Source organism: Peromyscus maniculatus, chromosome 21 (assembly GCF_049852395.1).
Source record: "Peromyscus maniculatus bairdii isolate BWxNUB_F1_BW_parent chromosome 21, HU_Pman_BW_mat_3.1, whole genome shotgun sequence".
Lineage (NCBI taxonomy): Eukaryota > Metazoa > Chordata > Mammalia > Rodentia > Cricetidae > Peromyscus > Peromyscus maniculatus.
The window spans coordinates 72,522,174-72,543,004 of record NC_134872.1 but is presented as its reverse complement, the minus strand read 5'-3'; the positions used below and the strand labels follow the sequence as shown (position 1 = coordinate 72,543,004).

At 53.6% G+C, this 20,831-nt stretch overlaps 1 protein-coding gene across 1 annotated transcript in view; it reads right to left on the bottom strand.

Moving 5' to 3' along the window:
* Positions 1-551: 551 nt before the first annotated feature.
* The window catches only part of Hs6st1 (heparan sulfate 6-O-sulfotransferase 1), a 42,620-nt gene continuing 22,340 nt past the window's right edge, over positions 552-20,831 (bottom strand). Inside the window, exon 2 of the mRNA XM_006987276.4 lies at positions 552-3,474. Within this exon, the coding sequence (XP_006987338.2) occupies positions 2,766-3,474 (709 nt within the window). The 3' untranslated portion in view covers positions 552-2,765. The remainder of the gene's footprint in view (positions 3,475-20,831) is intronic.

The following is a 20,831-nucleotide window of genomic DNA, read 5'->3' as shown; positions in this document are numbered from 1 at the left end:
TGCCATGTCCATGCTGGGAATTGAACCTAGGTCCTTTGGAAGAACAACCAGGGCTCTCAACCACTGAGCCATCTTGCCAGCCCCTGAAGTCTTTTCTATTAACTTGTGCTTTCTTATAACAAAGAGTAAGCTTAGTTTTATTGACACAGGGTTTTACACCATTGACTTCCGACTTGCTGTCACCAAGGATGACCTTGGATAGATTCTCCTGCCTCCACCTCCTGAGTGCTGGGAATCAAACCCAGGCTTCCTGCATCATGTGAGACAAATACTCTGCCATCTGTATCTGGGCCATCGTTCCCTTTGCCATTTGAAACATTTCCAAGTTAACACCGAGCAGAGGAAGTCACGACAGATGGTACTGACATTGTTGTTGGTGACAGCTCCCCCCCCCACCTGCCTACATGCTGTGATAAATGATGTTTCTACACTTTGTGGTTTGTTTTTACCAGCACCCTCTTTGGGCCGGGTCACCTGCACCCCTGCTAACCTCCTAGGATGCTGGCATTTGCCATGCCTGGAGGGGATTAGCACAGACCACAGCACACGGGGACCTTTTCAGGGTTTATTTCATCTGCTAATGTTCATTCTCCACCTAGACAAAGACAATTAGAAGACAACCAGTTGCTTTTCCGCCGTCAATTCATTGCTCTGTATGAATAACCAAAAAGATTCCTTCTCAACACTTTTTATTTTTTAATAAGAAGCTATAAATAAATAAAGCTTTAAAGCTCCCGGGTTCAAGTGGAACAGTTCCAGTTCAGACGCGGTGCCTGGACAGTTCTGTGGTCCCCGCTTCCCGCTCACTCCAAGAGGGGGTGTCTGCAGGGCTGCAGGGTGCCTCGGGACTGAGTTATTAGCTTGCTGCCTTTGCATGGCCTCTCAGCCCCAGGGGTAGGCAGAGTCCTTGGAGCTGGAGGGACGGGGAAGCACCCTATTCTGAGATGCTGAGTACCAGGAAGCTGTGCCCCAAAGCTGGTGGCCTGAGCCTTAGGCAGGGGTGGACAGTCAAGGGACTGAGGATTCCTCAGCCTGGCGCTGGCCTGAGATGGGAGGGACTATTTTTCAAACGCAGCAGAGATAGAGAAGTGACCCGTGCTTCCGTGAGTCAGGATGGCGGGGCGTAAGTTAAAACATATTCTAGTATGTATAGAACAGATCCATGTTTGGGTCACATACACAGGAAGTGGTGAGGGGGGGGCCATGTGGAGATGGGGTACTTCCTGACAGAAGCTGGCAACAACCAACACGACCTGTGAAAGACCCCAGGGCTCCCCAAATATGCCAAGCTCCTCTCAGAAGTATAACTGCTCTAAACCGAGTGTCTAAGCCAATCCCTTTCACAGTGGTCCTGACCGCCTAACTCATCTTGCTACCCAGTGTGATCATTCACCATGAAGGTGGCCCTGGATGGGGCCGGATGGTGCCTATCAGAACTCATCTTGCCTGTGGACCCCAAGGTCAAGTGCCTGGTGCCTGAGTGTAGACCCTATAACCACCCACATGTGAAGACGAAGCCATTGCTCTGGGGCAGCGGCTACACCTGTCAACATCTGGAATATTGCTATGCTACATATGGCCCCTACTCCTGTCTGCGGTAACCCACCCCTTCTTAGCCTGAGTGCTGAGCGAGACGGAGACAGCGAGTAGGCCCTGTCCTGCCTCAGGGTCAGCTCACAACCCTTGTCTGCATGCAAATGGGCTGAAAAAGTCATGACACCTCCACTAAGTAAGTAGTGGGCCCACCAGGGCCTCCTAGAGAACACAAGGGATGGGGCACTGGGCAAGTGCTTAAAAACAGATACGCGACATGGCTTCTAGTAGGGACACTGGCTGGCCCACAGGGCTGCTGGAGATAGCTTGGTCAGACTTTGAAGGGTCGGAAAGATGCAGAGAGCGAGAGCCAGGGCGGGGAGGGTTGTGCATCCAGGCCCCAGAAAGGACATTCAGAGCTGTTCCTTCCAACCTTAGCTGAGGATGGGGAAGTCCCCACCCTGGCCATTCAGTATCAGCTCAGGTTGGTGTGGCCCTGTAACCCAGCCAAGGGACGCTTTTATGCATGGGACTGAAGACTTGCTGGTATGGTGGGAACAGTGGCACATGAGCCCTTGTATAAATGTCCCAGTGACAGGGCTGGGGGCAGTGGGGGATCAGAAAGCACAGGGACTGGTGTGTGTGTGTGGGAGACTCTTGGTGTCCATCCCTTTCCTGCCTGGGCCTGGCTCCTCAAAGCCAGGATGGACTGTGGATTTTGATCATGGCCCAGAGAGTGCAGCAGCCAGGTGCCAGACGTGGACTCTTCTCTGCCATGGCTGGGGCTGACCCTGACCTTGAAAGCAGCTGTGATGGGTAAGGAGGGGGGGGGAACTCCAGGTCTGAGGACGCCACAGAGATTCGCTTGTGTTCTCAGGGAACAGGCTCCCCGAGATTCTGGGTTATTAGGGTCCCCAGAGGCCAAGGAGCTTTAGATGAACTATTAGGAGCTAGTCATATGTTCCTAGAGGGGCTGGTCATTGGAGCCAGTGCGTGCATAGTAGGTGTGGGGCTCCTGGCTGGGCAGACACGTCCCCTCGAGAGTCTTTTTCAAATCTTCAGTTTTAAGTGTGACATGGGGGCCAGGAGAGCAGGGAGGCCACCTGTCCCAAAGGTCCCACCTCGCCCATCAAAGGTCTAGGGTGATCTACCAGCACGCTCCCCTCGACGCCAATCACCAAGAACTGCTGGCCCCATGAAATCTTGCCCATCACTCTCTGCCCCTGCCACCACTACCACTTCTCGATGATATGGCTCATGTAGTCCTCGGTGGGCACGCGGCCGGGCTCTTCCGGGTCCTCCCGCGGCAGCGCCTCCTTGGAGCGATGCAGGAGGCGCTCTTCGCGATTGCGTAGGCGCTGTTCCCTGCGCTCCAGCTGTCTCTTGTACTGGTATCGCTGCTGGAAGAGGTCCTTGGCATAGTCATACAGCTGCATGTCCAGGTCGTTGAGCTCCTCGATGTGCCGGATAGTGTCCTCGTCCACCTCCACACCGCCCGCCCGGGTGCTGTTGTACTGCATGAAGGGCCGGATGAACTTGAGGTTGAACGTCCGCTCAAAGAGGTACTGCGTCTTGCGCTGGAACTCGGTGAGGCCGAAGAAGGCCATGCCGCGCAGGTTCTTCTTGGCGCTCTCCAGCAGCAGCTGGGCCCGCTTGCTCTCGGGGATGAAGGACAGGTTGTAGCAGCCCACCAGGCTGAGGTCGGCCAGCATGCGCACCTGCCGGTTGTTGGCCAGGTTGTAGGGGCAATCCATGAACTCCTGCAGCGTGCAGCCTGACCAGTCTGTGCCCTCGTAGCAGGGCGGCAGCTCTTCTGGGGTTGGCGTGCGCCCGTCGCACATGTGCAGTGAGGTCTTCCATGTGGCACCACGCTGTACATGTCGCCACTCGCTCAGGTAGCGGGATACTGGGTCTCGCAGCAGAGTGATGTAGTAGAACTTCCTGCAGTGAGAAAGCGGGGAGAGATCAGTACTGCGGGAGGAAGAGGAGAGGATCGGGCTACATCTGCTATGGCGATTGTGGCGCTTCAGCATGGACCCCTGGCCAAGTGACACCGGCCGATTCCAGCTGCAGCACAAAGCTCTCAGCTCTACCACTCATTTCTGGGAAGAAAACCCTGGGATCTGAGGCAGGAACTTGCCAAGGGCATGCATGCCTTCCAAGTGGGACCGCAGAACGATGCCTTGTAGTGCCTGGCCTCGGCTCCCTCTTGCCCCAGGCCCCAGCAGGCACTCTGCTGACACATCTTAGTGAGGGAGTGAGGAGGTCCCAGCAGCTGCCACCAAACATCCTGAAAGCCACAGGAGTGGTAGTTCTGACTGCAGAGGAAGGCCCCACAGCAGCTCTTGGTCCTCCACTGTCCTGTGCTCTGGAGCCTCCGTGGGCTGACAGATTTCCAGGCCCTGTCCTGGAAGGCTGCTAGGATGGAGAGCATCCTGGAGGCATGGGCTGCACAAGCCACAGGAAGGAGGGGACGACTGTCTCTCTCAGTGGGTCAGACGGTGGCCGCGCCCCTCAAAGGCTGGAACTGAATGAGGCCCGTCTGGGCCTGGGCCTTATATACCTTGTTGACATGCTGTGTGGTGGCCTCTGCCCTTTGCAAGCCTTCTGTGTCCTTGGTGTCAGATGCCCATCAGTACTGAACTGATGGTGGTTCCAGGGTCAGGCACGGCTCATCGACAGGCCTGCCTTCTTCCTGGATGAGTCCTGTGCAGCTGGAGGGCCAGCAGCCCCCAGGTCTAAGTTTCCTCACCCGGAGAATCTGCCATGACCCATCCCATGGCTCATGTCACCCTGACTTCAGAAACAGGCCAGGCACCCTGAACAAGTTCCACCATCCTCTCTAGGGTCCCGTAAAATGAGATACTTCCTATTTGCATGTCCACTGTATGGATTAGCCTCAGAGCCCAGGTTTTCCCACAGACTATAGTAACAATGTTTATCAGGTTTTCAGAAATAAAAATCCTGGGGTTAGAGAGATGGATCAGCGGTTATAAGTATTTGATGTTCTTCTACGGAACCCAAGTTCAGTCCCCAGTGCTCCTGTTAGGTGGCTTACAATGGTCAGTAACCCACTATAGGGTTTCTGAGATCCTTTTCTGGCTTTCTCAGTTACCCCCACACAGTTACATACATACCAAAACACCGGCATACACATAAATAACAAAATAAATCTTAAAAGAAATCTCCAGCCGGGAGGTGGTGGCGCACACCTTTAATCCCAGCACTTGGGAGGCAGAGCCAGGTGGATCTCTGTGAGTTCGAAGCCAGCTTGGGCTACAGAGTGAGTTCCAGGAAAGGCGCAAAGCTACACAGAGAAACTTTGTCTCAAAAAACCAAAAAAAAAAAAAAAAAAAAAAAGAAATCTCTAGAAACTACCTTTAGTAATGGGTGTTTATGCTGAAATCATTATAAATGATATAAAAACACGGCAGTGAGATGGTATACTTGGAAATTCAAGACAGGCTAGAGCTGGTGTGTTTTGGGATGGAGGCCCCAGGGTGTATACAGGACACCATCCTTCTGGGATGCCCTCAGGGCGGCAAGGGTACAGGTCTTCCCTACTGTGAGTTATTTCTCAGATGCGATGCAAGTTCTTATGTGCTCCAAACACTTCAGGAAAAAGAAAAGGAAACTGAGGGCTGGAGAGACGGCCCCATGGTTAAGAACACTTGCTGTTCTTGCAGAGGACCCGATCAGTTCCCAGCGCCCATGTCCTGGCTCACAACCACCTGTAACTCCAGCTCTAGAGGTTGTGATACCCTCTTCTCATATCAGTGGGCACCCACACATGAATACAATCTCTATTTAAAAAGAAAAACAGAAGTTTGAGGCCAGTCAGGTCTACAGAGAGAGAGAGAGAGTTCCAGGACAGTCAGAACTGTCACACAGAAAAACCCTGTCTTGAAAAACCAAAGATTAAAAAAAAAAAGTTGTGTGTGTGTGTGTGTGTGTGTGTGTGTGTGTGTGTGTGTGTGTGTGTAGGAGGGAGCTGAAGAGATGCCTCAGTGGTTATGAGCATGTACTGTCTTCCAGAGGACTTGAATTCAGTTCCAACCACCCACAACAGGTAGCTCACAACCGCCTCTTGTCTCTGGTCTCCAACACACACACACACACACACACACACACACACACACACACACACACACACTTGCTCTCTTGAAAGGAACCACATGTCCTCTTGAGCCCCAGCATCTGGAGATAGTTGACTTTGTCACATGGAGAGCCTTGGGGATGTACCCAGAAGCAGCTCTGCTTTCAGGGACTCCCCCGGAAATTGTGCCCTCTCAGGGTGGCTGGCCACTTGTGCTGCTGTGAGCACAGTGTAGACCATGGTCCCAACCTATAAGGTGTCCATGGTACACTGACCTCGAGGGCACGTCTCTGGATACACACTCCATACAGGGACAAGCCTTAGGCTCACGGTAGTCAGCAGAATGGTGGTCATCTGAGTGACGGGGAGGTAGAAGGCCTATCTATACCTGTGGCCACAACCATGCAGCCCAGCCGGACCCCCAGGCGGTAACTGGCAGCGATAATGTGTGCAGCCCTCTTGGGACAACACTCTGCAGTAAAAAAAAGGGCTGCAACTCATGTCTCCAGGCCATGTCCTGCTTCTTATCTCCTTGGAATTCCGGGAAAGCTGGTCTGTTTCTACCAGTCTAGGTCATTCTAGGCAGCTGACACTGCCGGGGGCCATGGGAGGGGGCAGGTGGGTGGGTGGGTGAGGGGCAGGAAGACCGTGAAATTGCCTCTCTCTTCCCTTGCAGCCCTGCCCACACCATGCTGGGGGGCACCATCATTGCAAAGTGCGTTCAGTGCCGTCTCAACCAGAGGGGTGGCGAACCTGGGCCGAGGGGTGGGGGAGCAGAGGGTGGCCTAGGGCTTGGTTTTCATGTCACCTCCTCTAGCCCCCACACTGCCAGCTTCCTGGTGCCACCTGGGATCTGGTGGGGGTGATTGTGGTAGGATTGAAGGAAGAACGGGAAATAGCAAGCTTTAACATCAGTACGACTGACAAGCTTACTTAGGAAATACTGGGGTCACAGGAATAAGAGCACAGAAGAGGAAGCCGGCCTCTGATCTGGGACCACAGAGTTAAAGCCACCCTGCTGCCTTCTGCTTGTGTGAACCTGCTTGTCCCTTCCTCTTTTCCGGAAGCAGTATCTTCCCCCTTGAACAGTGACCACCACCCATACCTGCTCAGGCAGCAAGTTCTTCTAACTAGAAACCTGCAAATCTCAGCTTCGGCAAAACTCACTTAGCGCTGGGAAAAATCATCTCCAGAAAAATCATGAAGGAGGCCGGCCACCCTCAGGTGGTCACTTAGACTAGATTATGACAATGCCTATCTCTGCATAGACCATGAACTACTTCTGACCCAGGCTGGGTCTCTTTAAGCAACAGCTAGAGGCTACAGGTGAGCACTAATTAGAGTTTTTGCCCTTATCGCCAAGGACCGAATTCCTCACTGGGGAAGGGTGAGCTCCCTTAACAGGATCTGGGGCCAGATCCACCGTGTGAAGGCTCTCCCCCAGCCTCTATAGAAATACCTGATGATGGACATGAAGTGGCAGTACCTGACCCTGAGAGCAGCCATGCTCACACCTGTCCACTGAGGGGTTGCCAAGGACTTGGGAGGAACACTGGTTCCTAGCCAGTACTTCTGAGTTCTCTGGCCTGGGCAGGCAGGACCAACGATGCCTGGTGGGAGGCGGCAGTCCCTGGGCCTCGGGCAGGACTCCCAAACTTCTTAGAAGACTATGGACATAGGGTTTTGACTACAGAAGGGCCTATGGTGAAGACCAGAGGCCAAGGCAAGGCCAGACCAGAGTGCCCTCCTGGTTTGTAGGAAACAGGACACCAGGAGGGCTGGGAGACGACTCAGAGTAAAGCGCTCGCTGTGCCATCGTGAGGAGTCAGTCTGGGTCCCCAGCACCCACATTAAAAAGCCATGCATGGCGGCATACGTCTATAATCCCAGCACTGGGGTTCTAGGGGAACGGGGCTTGGTGGGTAAAGTTGTTCTCTGACCTCTACATGTGTCCTCTGGCGCGTGCGCATGCGCGCGCACACACACACACACACACACACACATACACACACACACACACCAAACAAACCAAAACAAGGTTCCCTTTGCCTTAATCTTTGAAGAAAAGTAACCCCAAGGGGATTGTTCAAAGCCAGCCTCAGTTACATGGCAAGTTTGAGGCCAGCCAGGGGGTATGTAAGAGCGACTTCAGGGTTAGGATCAGCATGATATCTCCTGCTGGCCCTGTGGGGAGAGAGCAAACCAGGATCTGACCCCAAATTAACTCAGGTGACTCTCACAATACTTATAAATGATTGGGAACTGGTCTCAGAGTCAGGGGACTGGCCCTGCCAGAGCCAAGTACTCTATCGACAACCATGAGGAATAAAAACCCCAACATAGCCCAAATCTAATTACAAGAACTGGATGAGGCTGGGAGAAATCAGAGAAAGGGGGACGTGAATTGGGTAACAGCTCAGGGGAAAACCCACAATTTTTATATTCGGAATGGATATTGAAATCTTGACTCAGACTTCAACGTGCTTGCCATCATGCCTTATTTACATATAAATCCCAGAACCACTAACCCAGTAGCAGGAAGCAAAGAGCTCCTCCCTTTATAGACTGCCCTCCAACCCTGTAACCTCTCTAATTAGTATAATCCTGCTTCTCTTATCTATAGAGAAGGTAAATTCCTTGTTGACAATTTAAGATAGTCTCTTGCCCAGACTAGCCTCAAACTCGGGATGTCGCTAAGGATGGCCTTGAACTGATTCCCCTCCCCCAAGTGTTGGAATGCATCACCGCATCTGGTTTTATGGTGCTGGGCACTGTACCCAGGGCCTTGTGCATGCTAGGCAAGTACTTTATCAACCGAGCCACGCCCCAAGCCTTCTGCCAGTTTTCATGGTAGAGACGCTCTCAGTTCTTTAGTTGGTAGACATACTTTCAGCAGCTACCCATTCCTACTGTCTTCATCTGGCAACTGAGAGAGCTCACCCAGGACCAATCCTTTATTGAAGTGTCTGTAATAGCTCAATGAAGATGTGGCTTCGGAGATTTGCCAGTCTCAAGAGCTTTACCTTAGTGGAAGACAGTGCTTCCCAGCCCTTCATGAGGACATAGACAAGGATAAAGTCAGATTCATATGACTCTGTTTGTATGTACAGAGGGAGAAAGAGAAAATAAATTAAAAAAAAAAAAAAAAAAAACCCTAAGAAACCACGGTGGATGGTGCCTGAGGAATGCTATCCATGAGCTGGCCCGGCAGTTCCGAGTGTTGACTGCTCTTGCAGAGAACCTGGGTTTGGTTCGTAGCACCCACGTGGTGGCTCAAAACCACCTGTAACTCCAGTTCCAGGGGATCTGACTCCCTCTTCCGGCCTCTGGGGGCTCCTGCCTGCATGTGGTGCACATAAACTCACAGACACACACATACATATATACATAAATAAATTAATTAACAAATAACCCTTTGAGACACCTGACTCCAGTCCAGAAGGCCCAAGAAGGGCAATGTGAGGAATCCCCAGATACTCAGAACACTCAAGCATGGGGTCCCCTTCCCCAGGCCTGTTCCGACTACTGCCACCACCCCAGGCCCGTGAGGCATCACAGAGCAGGACAGGGACTCTCTGTGAGAAGCAGACCTTGTCTGCCCTAGGTCCTTGATAAGGAAGAGAACACCATGGAGGTTGCCAAAGCTGGAGAGCCCCCGACACAAAGTACCCTGGCTAGCGTCCTAACCACTGCCTGCCACCAGATCCCCGGGGGCCAGCTGCTTCCTACATTAGAAAAACAAGGTGTGATTTTGGCATCAGGTCCCACTGTGGGGCAGAGGCCATGTGGGGGCGGGCTGCCTTTTCCTTTCTTCAGGAGTGGAATGGGGCTTGTGGGTAAGGCTTCTTGAGACTGCGAGGCTGTGTTACTTCCCCTCCGAGGGCACAGCTGCAGGCTGGGGGGGGTGGGGGGTGGTAAAGGATCAAGTGGGTGGCCCGGAGGGACAGGGGTTCATAGAGGCACAAGATGGGGAACTAGCACCCGTGTCTGCAAGCCGCCAGGTTCCCAGGGGCCTGCCCATCACCTCCTCGCTCCTGACCCTGTAATCAGGGCCCACTAGCCCGGCTTGGTGCTTGTGGGACACTCAGCCCATCAAGTTTGAGCTGCTGTTAGCAGCCAGGGAGAGGCACGTGTGTTTTTCTCTCCATAGAAAATGCTGGTCTAAGGCCACCCCTCTTGCTAACGCCTAAAGAAAAGCAGTGGTTATTTCTGTTGAGTCACTGATTTTGCTTCCAAAAATATCCCAGTTCAGGCTCAGGCCTCATGACGTCAGGGGTCAGGGGCTGTGTGGACAAAGGAGGAGGCAGACTCTGCTCACAGCCTTCCTACCTATCCCTCCCATGAGTCCCCTTTGCCCTTGGGACATCCAGAGCATGGAATGCCCCAAACCAACAGCCCGTGTGTGGAAGTGTGGAACAGCAGAATCGAATCCTATCTTGGGTGAGGACAAGGGCAGCTGAGCTCGAGATGGCCCTCTTTGGTGACCTATGCGATCTGCTGATGCAGCTAGCTGGAGAGATGGGAAATGAACACCCAGGGATGTGAGTGGCTAGCCCAACATAAATCACACGGACACTTCAGGAGCCCCAGCCTAAGCAGAATTCTTATAGATCGCAAAAAAGCCAATGCAGATCTAGGGAGCTACGCTTGCTTGGACACTCAAGCGTAGTGTGGAGCGTCTCAGGAGGTGATTTGCAGCTAAGTACGGTTGTGTGACTAAGCCTGGCCATCAGGATGTCCCAGGGACACTTCCGTGTTCTCTTCTCTTCCTCCTGGCTGGAATGTACATGTGGCTGCCAAGTATCTGCGGTCCTCTTGGACCCTAAGTGGACGCTCCACTTTCTAGACAGGTAGAGAAAGAGCCTCTGGTGTTTCCATGGCTGCACTCTTACTGTGGCCAGCCCGTGTCTGGCTCCTTTGAAAGGGAGGGATGTAAACTTCCACCCTGTTTTGGTTCCTGAACCTAGGGCATCTCCTCAGAGCCGACACACTGAGGACCTTAGGCAATGTGAGGGTAAGCTCCTGGATCCAGGGCTCCAGGGCCCAGGGTATTAGGGTTTCGGCAATAATCACATAATTAATTTAGTGAGCCAGAAGGCCAGGTGAATGTGTCCGCTTGGAACGTGTGCCTGGACAACCTGCTGACAGCTGTCCAAGTCACAGCCTGGTGGCAGTGCCTGTGACTCAGCTCCGAGCAAACAGACAACAAACGAATCCACCACAGGTCACTTCGGCTAAGGTCCATTAGCTGTAAGTCAGCCCTGCAGGGAAAATGCAGCACCCCAGGTGAGTGACTTTAAACAGAAATTGGCCCTGTCCTAGGAGCCAGGGCACACACCCTGGTCCCATGTGTGGACTCTCGGACAGGTTCCCTCCACCCCATCACACATATCCCCTTCTTACTATAGAATCCAAGCTGAGTAGGACAGGAATCCTAATAGCTCCTTGGTAGGAAGAAAAGATGCTAGATATTTGGGAGATATGGACACGGGGGTGGGGGTGGGGTGGCGGGTGAGGGTGGCGTGCCCCTCTGTCCCCAGAAAGGCAGATGCTATGAGCTCCACTCACTGACACTGTCCTGCCCCTTCCCAACACGGCCGGCCATGAAGTCTAGCTACCAGGGGGCCACAGATCCAGGGCGGAAGTCTGAGTCCTGAGTCATCCCAGGATGCAGCAGCCGCTGCTCAGCAAGGCATGCAGGTGTCTAGGCCCAACAGACCTCCATGTCCAGGGGCATCTCTAATACAGGAGAGAACACCTGCTGGTTTTTTGGGGGATTTTTTTTTTTTTTTAGAAGCATAGTCTCAAGGAACCCGGGGGTGGCTTGAATCTCACTAAGTAGTTGAGCATGACCTTGACCTTTCTTGAACTTCTGACCTTCTCTCTTTCCCCTCCTGAGCGCTGGGATGACAGGCAGGTGCTACTATATTTGCTTGATGTGCAGCTGGAAACTGACCCCGAGGCCTCACGCACGCTAGGCAAGCACCCTAGCAACTGAGTCACATCCCCAGCTCCACGGAGCTCCACTTCCGGGTCACTTCTTTGGCAGAGACCTAGCTATTATCTTAAACCCAGGGCATGGCTCCAGGCCTTCAGCTGTGGGACCCTGGGCAGGCCACCTGTGAAATGGGGACATGGTCCTTCCAGCTGTCTCCTACACAGTGATGGGGCAGAGCTAACAATGTCCTGGTGCCTCCTGGTGACGGCCATCAGGGCTGCCAGACGCACTGGAATCTGCTGGCCGCATGGGAAACTGCAGGCTGGTCCCGGCCACTAATGGCTTGGGCCTGGGCGGGAGAGGGCCTGGAGTTTCTCTGCCCCTCAGGCTGAGCAGCACTGTGCCTCTGCATCTCCGCTGGGCAGTTCCTATAGTGACAGTGGTCATGGACACCCTGGTGGCTCGAGGGTTCCTATGCGATTATACTGTTGGAGGCTCTACTGTCAGCTCAGAAGCAGGGAGAACCCACCCTCCTCCTCCCCACCAATCCCCGCCACGAGGTAGCGCCTGGCCCAGGTCTCCAGAGTGACCTTCAATGGCCACATTCACAGCTAGAGCTGTGTGCAAGGGCTGCCAGTGGGGTCTCCTGTGATCGGCCAGCAGGGCGGATCCATGGCTGAGGTGCAGGTGATAATGCCTGTGCCAAGGAGGCCCCCAACCCTCTTGATAAAGTTTTGGGGATCCCCCAGCTGCTCCCTGGGCTCAGAGGCAACCCCTCCTGCAGATGGAGCTCTCACAATGCACCTCCTAGGGCTGCGGGAAACACACATAGAAAACGGCAGAAACAGACCCGCTGGGAAGAACCTCACTTTCTAGGCTGACAACAGGCAGGCCAGGGAAGGCTCTTCCTTTACTTACAGAAAACCTGGCCTGAATCAAGCTGGACACAGGCTGGGATCTGCCCCATCCCCACCCCTGAAACAGCCTTGCGACCTCATTCTGAGTACTGGTCTCTCTCTCAGCCAGGTTCACAGCCATCCTTCCTGCTCAGCCTTGGCCTTACTGCCAAGAGGCAGGGTGCCCGCCCTGGGCCTTCCTCCAGATTTCTACTGCTAAGCCTGCAGCTGGGTGTTTGGAGAATTCAGGGGTCCATGGCTCTGCATACTTTGGGCCCCACGCCCAGGGCCTGATACTCAACCTCCACCTCTCCAGGGCCTCGCCTCGAGCCCCCCCCATCTGTCCCAGCCACACTTGGTTCTAGGTCTCTGCCATCTGCCTTGTGTACCGTACGTGCTCACCCAGCCTGTGCACTGTGGTCCCTCCTTCTTGTTGAGGCCTGGGTACGTCAGTGCCTACACCTTTTCCTTTAACTCCGAGTCCTAAGAGGTTTGACTTTCCTGGGTTATAGCCAGGACATGACTGGATGACAAGGCTAGACCTGTCCCTCCTCACTCCATCAAATTGAAAACTACAGCCCTTCTGACCACTGGTGCTCTGGCTAAGTGTGCTCCTGCCCTGCTCTGGGCTGGGCCTCGGTTCATTTGCATCAGCAAACCCATGTCTGGTCTCCAGGAGGCACAAGCATCCCCCAAAACACGCACGACAGGGTACCTTCTGCTTGCCCCCGTTAATCCACTCACCAGCCTCAGAACCTGGGCCACTCTCCTGAGAACACAGGCTCATCTGAACTTGGTTCACACTGTTTTCACACCCAGATGTGAAGCGGCAGGCACTGCATGGCTACGATGTAGCATGGGGGTGGGAAGTGTGTCAAAGGTCAGTCTGCCTGGGTAGGGCAGTCTGCCGAGGCCCAGGGCCTGTACAGCTCCTTCCTGGGGAACTAGTTTCCTATGCTTCTCTTTTGTGTGTGTATACATGAGTGTGCCCATGTACGCATGCCATGGAACACCTGTGTGTGTGAGTGTGTGTGTGTGTGTGTGTGTGTGTGTGTGTGTGTGTGTGTGTGTATGGAAGGGGGGTCAGAGGGCAACCTCGGGTGTAGGTTCTTGCCTTCAATTTTTGTTTGAGACAGACTTTTTTTTTTTGAGACAGGGTTTCTCTGTGTAGCTTTGCGCCTTTCCTGGAACTCGCTTTGGAGACCAGGCTGGCCTCGAACTCACAAAAATCCTCCTGCCTCTGCCTCCCAGTGCTGGGATTAAAGGCGTGTGCCACCACTGCCCGGCTCGAGACAGACTTTCTTATTCTCTGTCCATGGCAGCCACCCTGGCCTGATGGGTGCGGGCTGGCCTCTCTCTGCAGGGTGCATGGGGGGGGCCCTCATTCCTGCCCTAGCACTCAAGACTGTTGATCTTCTCCACCCCACCCCAACCCCTGTAGTTCTGGCCTGGGGAGTGGACAGCGGAGCAAGAGGTCCCAGGGCTAGACTGACAGGAAGGACCTCACTGGGCTAGCTGTCCTCCTACACGGCTTGGGGCGGGGGTGTTACTCAGTTCCCAGGTCTCAGCACGTCTATCTGTTCAACAGGAGGACAGAAAACATACACTTGTAGGCCCACAAAGATCTGGTGGGGTGGTATCTACTAAAGAGCGCTACTGGGATGGGGGGTAGAAGATGATGAGTTTGATCCCCAGAAGCCACGGAAAAAGCTGGGACTGGAATATACGTGTAATCTCGGTGTCAGTGAGATGGGAGGTGGGGACGGGCAAGCCCTTGGAAGAAGCTCACTGGCCAGCTGGCTTCGTCTACCTGGTGAAGGGACAGGTGTGGCTGGGTCCTGGGGCGTGAGGCCTCAGCCAGCCTTAGGAATCATTGCCCTCTCAGCTCTGGTTTGCTGATTCCTTTCTTATTTCACAGGATTCACGAAATATATCCTGTATGCAGGACAGGATGGGGAGGGCCCTGTCATGAGCAAAACAAAACTTCTCATTCTTGTTTCCAAATACCAAACTATTAAAAAGCAAAACGAAACGAAACGAAAACTGAGAAAGTGCAGTGTTCCCCAGTTCGCTGTGGGAACCTTGATGGTCCCTCCTGCTGGCAACACCTAGTGGCACAGTGGGAGTGTGAACATCTTTGCTCACTTTATAAATGACACTGGCTGCTTTACCAAGAGGCCTTCCTGCCAAAGAGCTGCACCCACAGAGGAACTGAGCTGTTGTGTGGGCATCTGGGTGGCAGCATGAGGGTCCCCAAAGTTCCTCTTCTCCCTAGGATTGGGCAGGTCACTGACAAGAAGTAGTGGTCCCACCCTGGGAGGAGCTCCAGCTATTCAGGGCTTCGAGAACCATGCAGATCCCGTGAGACCCAGAGTAAGCCCCTCAGGACTGGGTAACCTAGAGGACTGGGCTGGGGCTGGGATGGTTTAAACCATGATGGTTTTAACCTGGCTTCTGTCAGTATGGCTGGTAGGGGTTCAGGGAAGGCTCTGGGGGAGCCCCGCCCAGGGAAGGGCTGTTGGAGGAGGTCCCATCAATGCCTTCAAACAGGACAGCCCATTGAACCAGGCCTGTGAGCTATCAGCTCTCTTGAGAGAAGAGGGGACGAGCAGCTGGATTTGGGGACGAGCAGCTGGATTTGGGGGTTCTCACTGTGCCCCGCCAGTCTGGCTGAAGGATTTTTCTAAGACATTCTAAGCAGTGCTCTACTTGGACCCTCCTACACATAGGCAGGGACTTGTCCTGGCATCTATCTGAGGCATCTAGGCAGGGCTCCAGTGAGTGGGCCTCTCTAGTGAGAGGAGAGGCTGCCCGCCCGGGGCCTCATGCCAGGGAAGAGCAGAGAAGGGGTTGCCTGTTGTAACTCATTCATATTTCACGCCCACCTGCCTGGTACTTTCTGGCTTGTTGATGCTGGGCAGGCAAGATGTCACTTCTTGCATGCCCTCCTGCTTTGGGGGCGAGGGAAGGGGACAGACAGGACACTGCTCCTCTGCTGGGTGTGTGCAGGAAGGAGGTGGGCATGGGCCTGCGCACTCATGCCTCAGACCCGCCTCCAGATCTGGGGGTCCGGGGAGGAAGGATAACTGGATTCTTTCGGCCTCTTTGCCTCCGTGGGGGCTGGTGCTCAGAACTCAGACTTCTCCACATCCTCATCGCCTGTGGCTGGCGTCTACCCTCCTCCTCCCTACCCACGAATGCCAGGCCAAAGAGGAGAAACTGAGGCCGGCAAGGAGGGTAGTGCAGGTTCTGCCAGTGTGTGAAGTCCACATGCTTGGCTGGGCTGAGGCACCCACCCGTAGCCAGTCTCCACCCGTTTCTGCCACTAGCCAGGCTGCGCCCGACTCTGGTTATCTGTGCCAGGCACGTATGCTACACGGTCATGACCACACAAAGCACCACGCGGTACGCCACACCTTGACAGAAACCATCCCAGCCGGGAGCGGAAGGGTACAGGGCCCACAAGCCAGAGTCAACGACATGGTAGACTAAAGGGCAGTTGTGGGGCATGGGCCTGAAGCTGGGGTCTTTGTCTAGCGTCCTGGGTAGATTTTTCTCTCCTTTCGCTGTAGTTTTCCAGTTTTTTTTTTAATAACCAAAGAAACATAATAATGTGTACCATCTAAAGTGACTCCAGAAAGTTGTCCTCTGATCCACATGTGCTTGTGCACGCATGTGTGAACACACACACACACACACACACACACTACCACCACTAAATATACATACACATATACACACGATGAATTAAATGTGCACTATAGACACTATATTCAAAGCTGGAAGGTTACTCTGTATCTTTACCTTTCTGGGGTCACCCTCCAGGCCCAACTTGCTCAACTCAAAGATGGTGGCTGGCCGGCTCTTGCCCACAAGGCTAAGCAACACCCTATCAGTAGCAGCTCTCTTCCAGCCACCACGAGCAGTCTCTCCTCAAAAGGAGGCTGGCACCTCCACATCACGCACCTCCACCCACCCCACAGCAGACTACTTCTCTCCCCAAGAAATCAGCGCTTTGACAACTGTTCTAGAAAAAGAACCACCGTGTGACCAGACTACCTGCAATATCCCAATGTTGGTCAGCCTGTGGCCCTGCTGACCGGCTTTGTTCATAGGGAAGGAGTTGACCTCCTTTGGTGGATTCAGTGGGAAAGCTGTGTCACCTGTAAGGACCCTGCGTCCTGGGGACGACTGTCCTTCTAGTCAGGAACCCTCCCCGACCACACCTGGCTACTTCAGCTTCTCGACAGGTGCTCTTCTGCTTGGTACCTCCAAAGGAGGGCAGAGCCTGTCAGGTACTTGCTGAGCCTGCTTGTGGTCACCATGAGAGCCCTCTGTGGACTGGCAAACTGAGGTTCCCAGAGGCGTCTAACTTCCCAGGCCACACGTACTCTGTCACCGACAGCCTTCCCAAGGCACCCGACAGGAACCAGGCGGGCCACAGGCAGCACTGGGCTCTGCCACTGGGCAGCTGTGGCCAGAACAGGGTTCCCACAGAACACCCCTGACTCGTTTCTTCTTTGTGAAATACAGACACTGCATCTCCTGAGGGTCACAACCAGGCACCTAGCAGGAGTGGTCCAGGCAGGCTCGACCCAGCCCAGCATGGAAGGAAGGAGAGGCAGCTGAAAGGCGCTTACCTGTTCTCACCCATCACCCACCGAGGCGGAGGTACCAGGACATGCAAAAGAAAGAGAGAAACCATTTGTCAACTATTTTGCAGGAAATGTCCAGATGTAAGATCAGAGATTGCCCTGTAATCTCAAAAGTGAAGTCAGAAGTGGGCCGCGCAGTTGGCTCAGTAAAGGACTTGTCTCGCAAGCATGCGAATGTGAGTTCAACCCCCAGAATCCACACTTAAAAAGCCAGGCATGGGGCTCAGTGAGGGCACTTGCTCCGTAAGCCTTTGGACCCGAGTTTGACTCCTTAGCAGGCAAGTAAAAAGCCAGGCAGGGCTGTCACGGCAGTATGGAGGGGCAGGTGACAGGCAGGTCCGTCCAGAGAGCTTGCTGGCTAGCCGACTTAGACTCAACTGTGACTATCTGTTCAGTGAGAGACCCTGTCTCAAGGCAATAGAGCAAAGAACAAGAAAGGAAGATACTAATGTCCTGCTCTGGCCTCCACATATGAATGCGTTTGAGTACTCCTGTATACTTGTGTGTGTGTGTGTGCATGCACACACTCCACATAGTGGCATGCATGTACACACACACACACACACACACACAAACACACAGCATGTGGCATCCATTTATAATCTCAGCACCGAGGAGACAAAGACAAGTGGATCCCTAGGGAGCTCTGGCCAGCTAGCTTTAGCCTACTTTAAGAGTTCTAGGCAAGTAAAAGTCCCTGTTTCAAAAACCAAGGTGGACGGTGTCTGAGGACTAACATCAGAGGCTGGCTCCTGGTCTCCATACGCACATGCAGACACGCCATCACATATATACAAGCACACACCCCCACCAGCACAAGAGGTTGAAGCAGGAGAATCACTAGTCTGAGGCGGCCTGGACTAATACAGAGGGAAGAATCTATCTCAGAACAAAATCTCCTAAAGGTCTAATAACATACACTGAGGAACAGCTGCGGCTTACTCTTACCTAATGCGACCACACACACTTATACAGTCATGTGCGTGCGCGCCCGCAGGTGTACATGTATCTACAAGTTCACGTGTGTGTGTGTGTGTGTGTGTGTGTGTGTGTGTGTGTGTGTGTGTGTAGGAATTGAGTGAGTTCTCACATATGAGAGAGCACAAATAAAATACTGATAGGTAAGTGGAAGAAGAGCATCTCAGCTCATTATTCCAACTGCTTAAAGATCTGCTTTTGTGTGCGCACATGTGTGCGGAAGGTATAAGTGTCTTCCTCAATCACTCTCTACATTATTATTATTATTATTATTATTATTATTATTGAGACAGAGTCTCTCACTGAACCTGGAGCTCACCAATGTGGCTAGACTAGCTGGCCAGTAAGCCCGAGGGATCCTTCTGCCTCTGAGTTCCCTGTGTTGCTATGCGCAGCTTTTTATGAGGATGCTGAAGGCAGGAACCCACTCAGGTCCTCATGGTGTATGGTAAGCACCTTACCCATGAGGCCATCTCCTCAGCTCTGATTTGGTATTTTTCAAAATAAAAAAGTGTGTGTGTGTGTGTGTGTGTGTGTGTGTGTGTGTGTGTGTGTGGTGTTCCTACAAAAATGCAACTTATTTCTACCAAAACTTAAGATAATAGATTATCCAACATTCAGGTGCTCTGCCCTAGACAGGAAAGGAGGAGACAACAGTCTCCGGCATATGTCCGGCAAACCCAACGGAACTGCCAGGTTAAAACTCAGACAAACCGAGAGAGGACAGCACAATTTCATCACAACACAGATGCCCAGGGGCCTGAACAAAACTCTGGTCCACTCATCTCCAAGAGAACGTGTTGGCGGTGTACTGTGACTGGGTCAGGTTCCGACAGGCAAAAGTAACTAAGGGGAGAAGGGTTGACTTTGGCTCACAGTCTGAAGGCGCAGTCCATCATGGTGGGGGCAGCACGGCAGCGGTGTGTGTGTGTGTGTGTGTGTGTGTGTGTGTGTGTGTGTGTGTGTGTGTGTAAGGCAGCAGGTCCTATCACATCCACAGTCAGGACGCAGAGATGGATGCTGCCGCTCAGCTTCCTTTCCACTTTCCATCATGCTAGGACACGGGCCTCTGGGATGGAGCCAACCCTACTGAGGACGGGCCTTTCTTTCCCACCTCAATGACCCTAATCTAGAGACTCCCTCACAGACACGCATGACAACTTATTTCCACAGTGATTCTAAATCAACAGCTTGACAATCAAGATTAAGTATCACACCAGGTGCGCAAGGTGAGCTGCAATGAGAAAACTCCCCTGCGGTGGACTCCGCACGTAGCAGATTATAGATCTCAATAGGCATTCAGGGGTATTTGCTAAAATGGAATGCCTCTTCAGTCTTAAGCCCCCAGGAAAGCAGGAATACCGAATTCCCATCATGTGAGAATTCCTCAAATGCAGGTCAAACACGACCATGCTTCCCTGCATTAATTCCCTGTCCCAATATGAAGCAACAGGATTCAGGGGCACCCCCGTCCATAAGTTCCCCTCTATGTGCAGACATCGATGGTCAGCAGGAAGCCCCAGTACAGGATGGACAACTCCACTCCCCACAGTCCTTGGGTCCCAGCAGTTCAGGCTGTGTGTGTGCCGAGGCTGCGTGTCCCGGAGGCTGGAGGTGGGGTGCAGTGGCCTTCTCAGCCATCTCCTCCTTGTCCTGGCCTGGCCTCCTGGGTACCAGTGAGCTCAGTTGTGCGTCAGCCAGGGCACAGTTCAGCACCCCCAGGGAGGCTCCACCGGTGACATGGGGCCTTGGGGCCTCCAGGGGCCAGTATCCTGCCTGGAGGAGGGTGGGCCTCTCCAAGAAGCAGTGCTGTACGCCCTGCCTAAAGAGCATTTATTCATTTATGTGTATATGTGCGTGCATGCATGCGTGCGCATGTGCGTGTGTGCGTGCGTAAGGGCACGTGTGAGGCCAGTACTCTTCTTCTACCATGTGGGCCCCAGGGATCACATTTAGACCTTCTGGCTGGGCAGCTAACACCTTTTCCCAGGGAGCCATCTCTCTAGCCCACAGCAAGGTGTTTAAGGTCACGCAAATGGACAGAGCTGGGCCTCTCCAGTCCTCCGCCACCTTCCTCCTGTGTCTGTGGGAGGCTTTGGACAGACATGGAGGCGGGGCGCGGGAGCCGTGCAGCTGGCTACCTGCCCCCGGGCTCTTCTGCCGGAGGACATACTTAATTGTCCTCTATGATGTTCTTAGTCCTCCTCCACTGCCCAACCCTGGCCTGGGCAGTACCACAAAGACCTCTCCTGCACTCCCTGATCCTAGGGTGTGAATGGGAGAGAGTGTAGCCTGTAAGGCTTTTGAGTGTCTTTGGGTATCTGGAGAAGTTACTAACCAGGCTGGGGCAGTGCCCACAAGGAAAGGGCGGGCAGGCAGCAGTTAGAACTGGGAAGTTGTGGGGGCGGGGAGGGCTGAGCAAACACAATAGGGATTTAGCCCAGCCAGTGCCCCCAGGCTCTCCTGCAGCACTAAGTCAGGCCAAGAGGATCTAGAGGGATCATCCAGGCCGGCCTGGACAGGCACAGGCTTGGGTGGCTCTGGGCCCCCTGGCTTTGACCTGCTCTGGCTGGGAGCAGCTAGGTTCGTGAAACGGCAGGAATGCTCCAGGCTTCTGGCCCACCTGCCCTCCAGACACTTCTGGGTCGGGGTGGGGGGGTGGGGGTGGAGGGTGGTGGAAGGTGGGGCACAACCACACCCACCGGGGTAGGGACACCAGGGTTTGCGGCTCACCC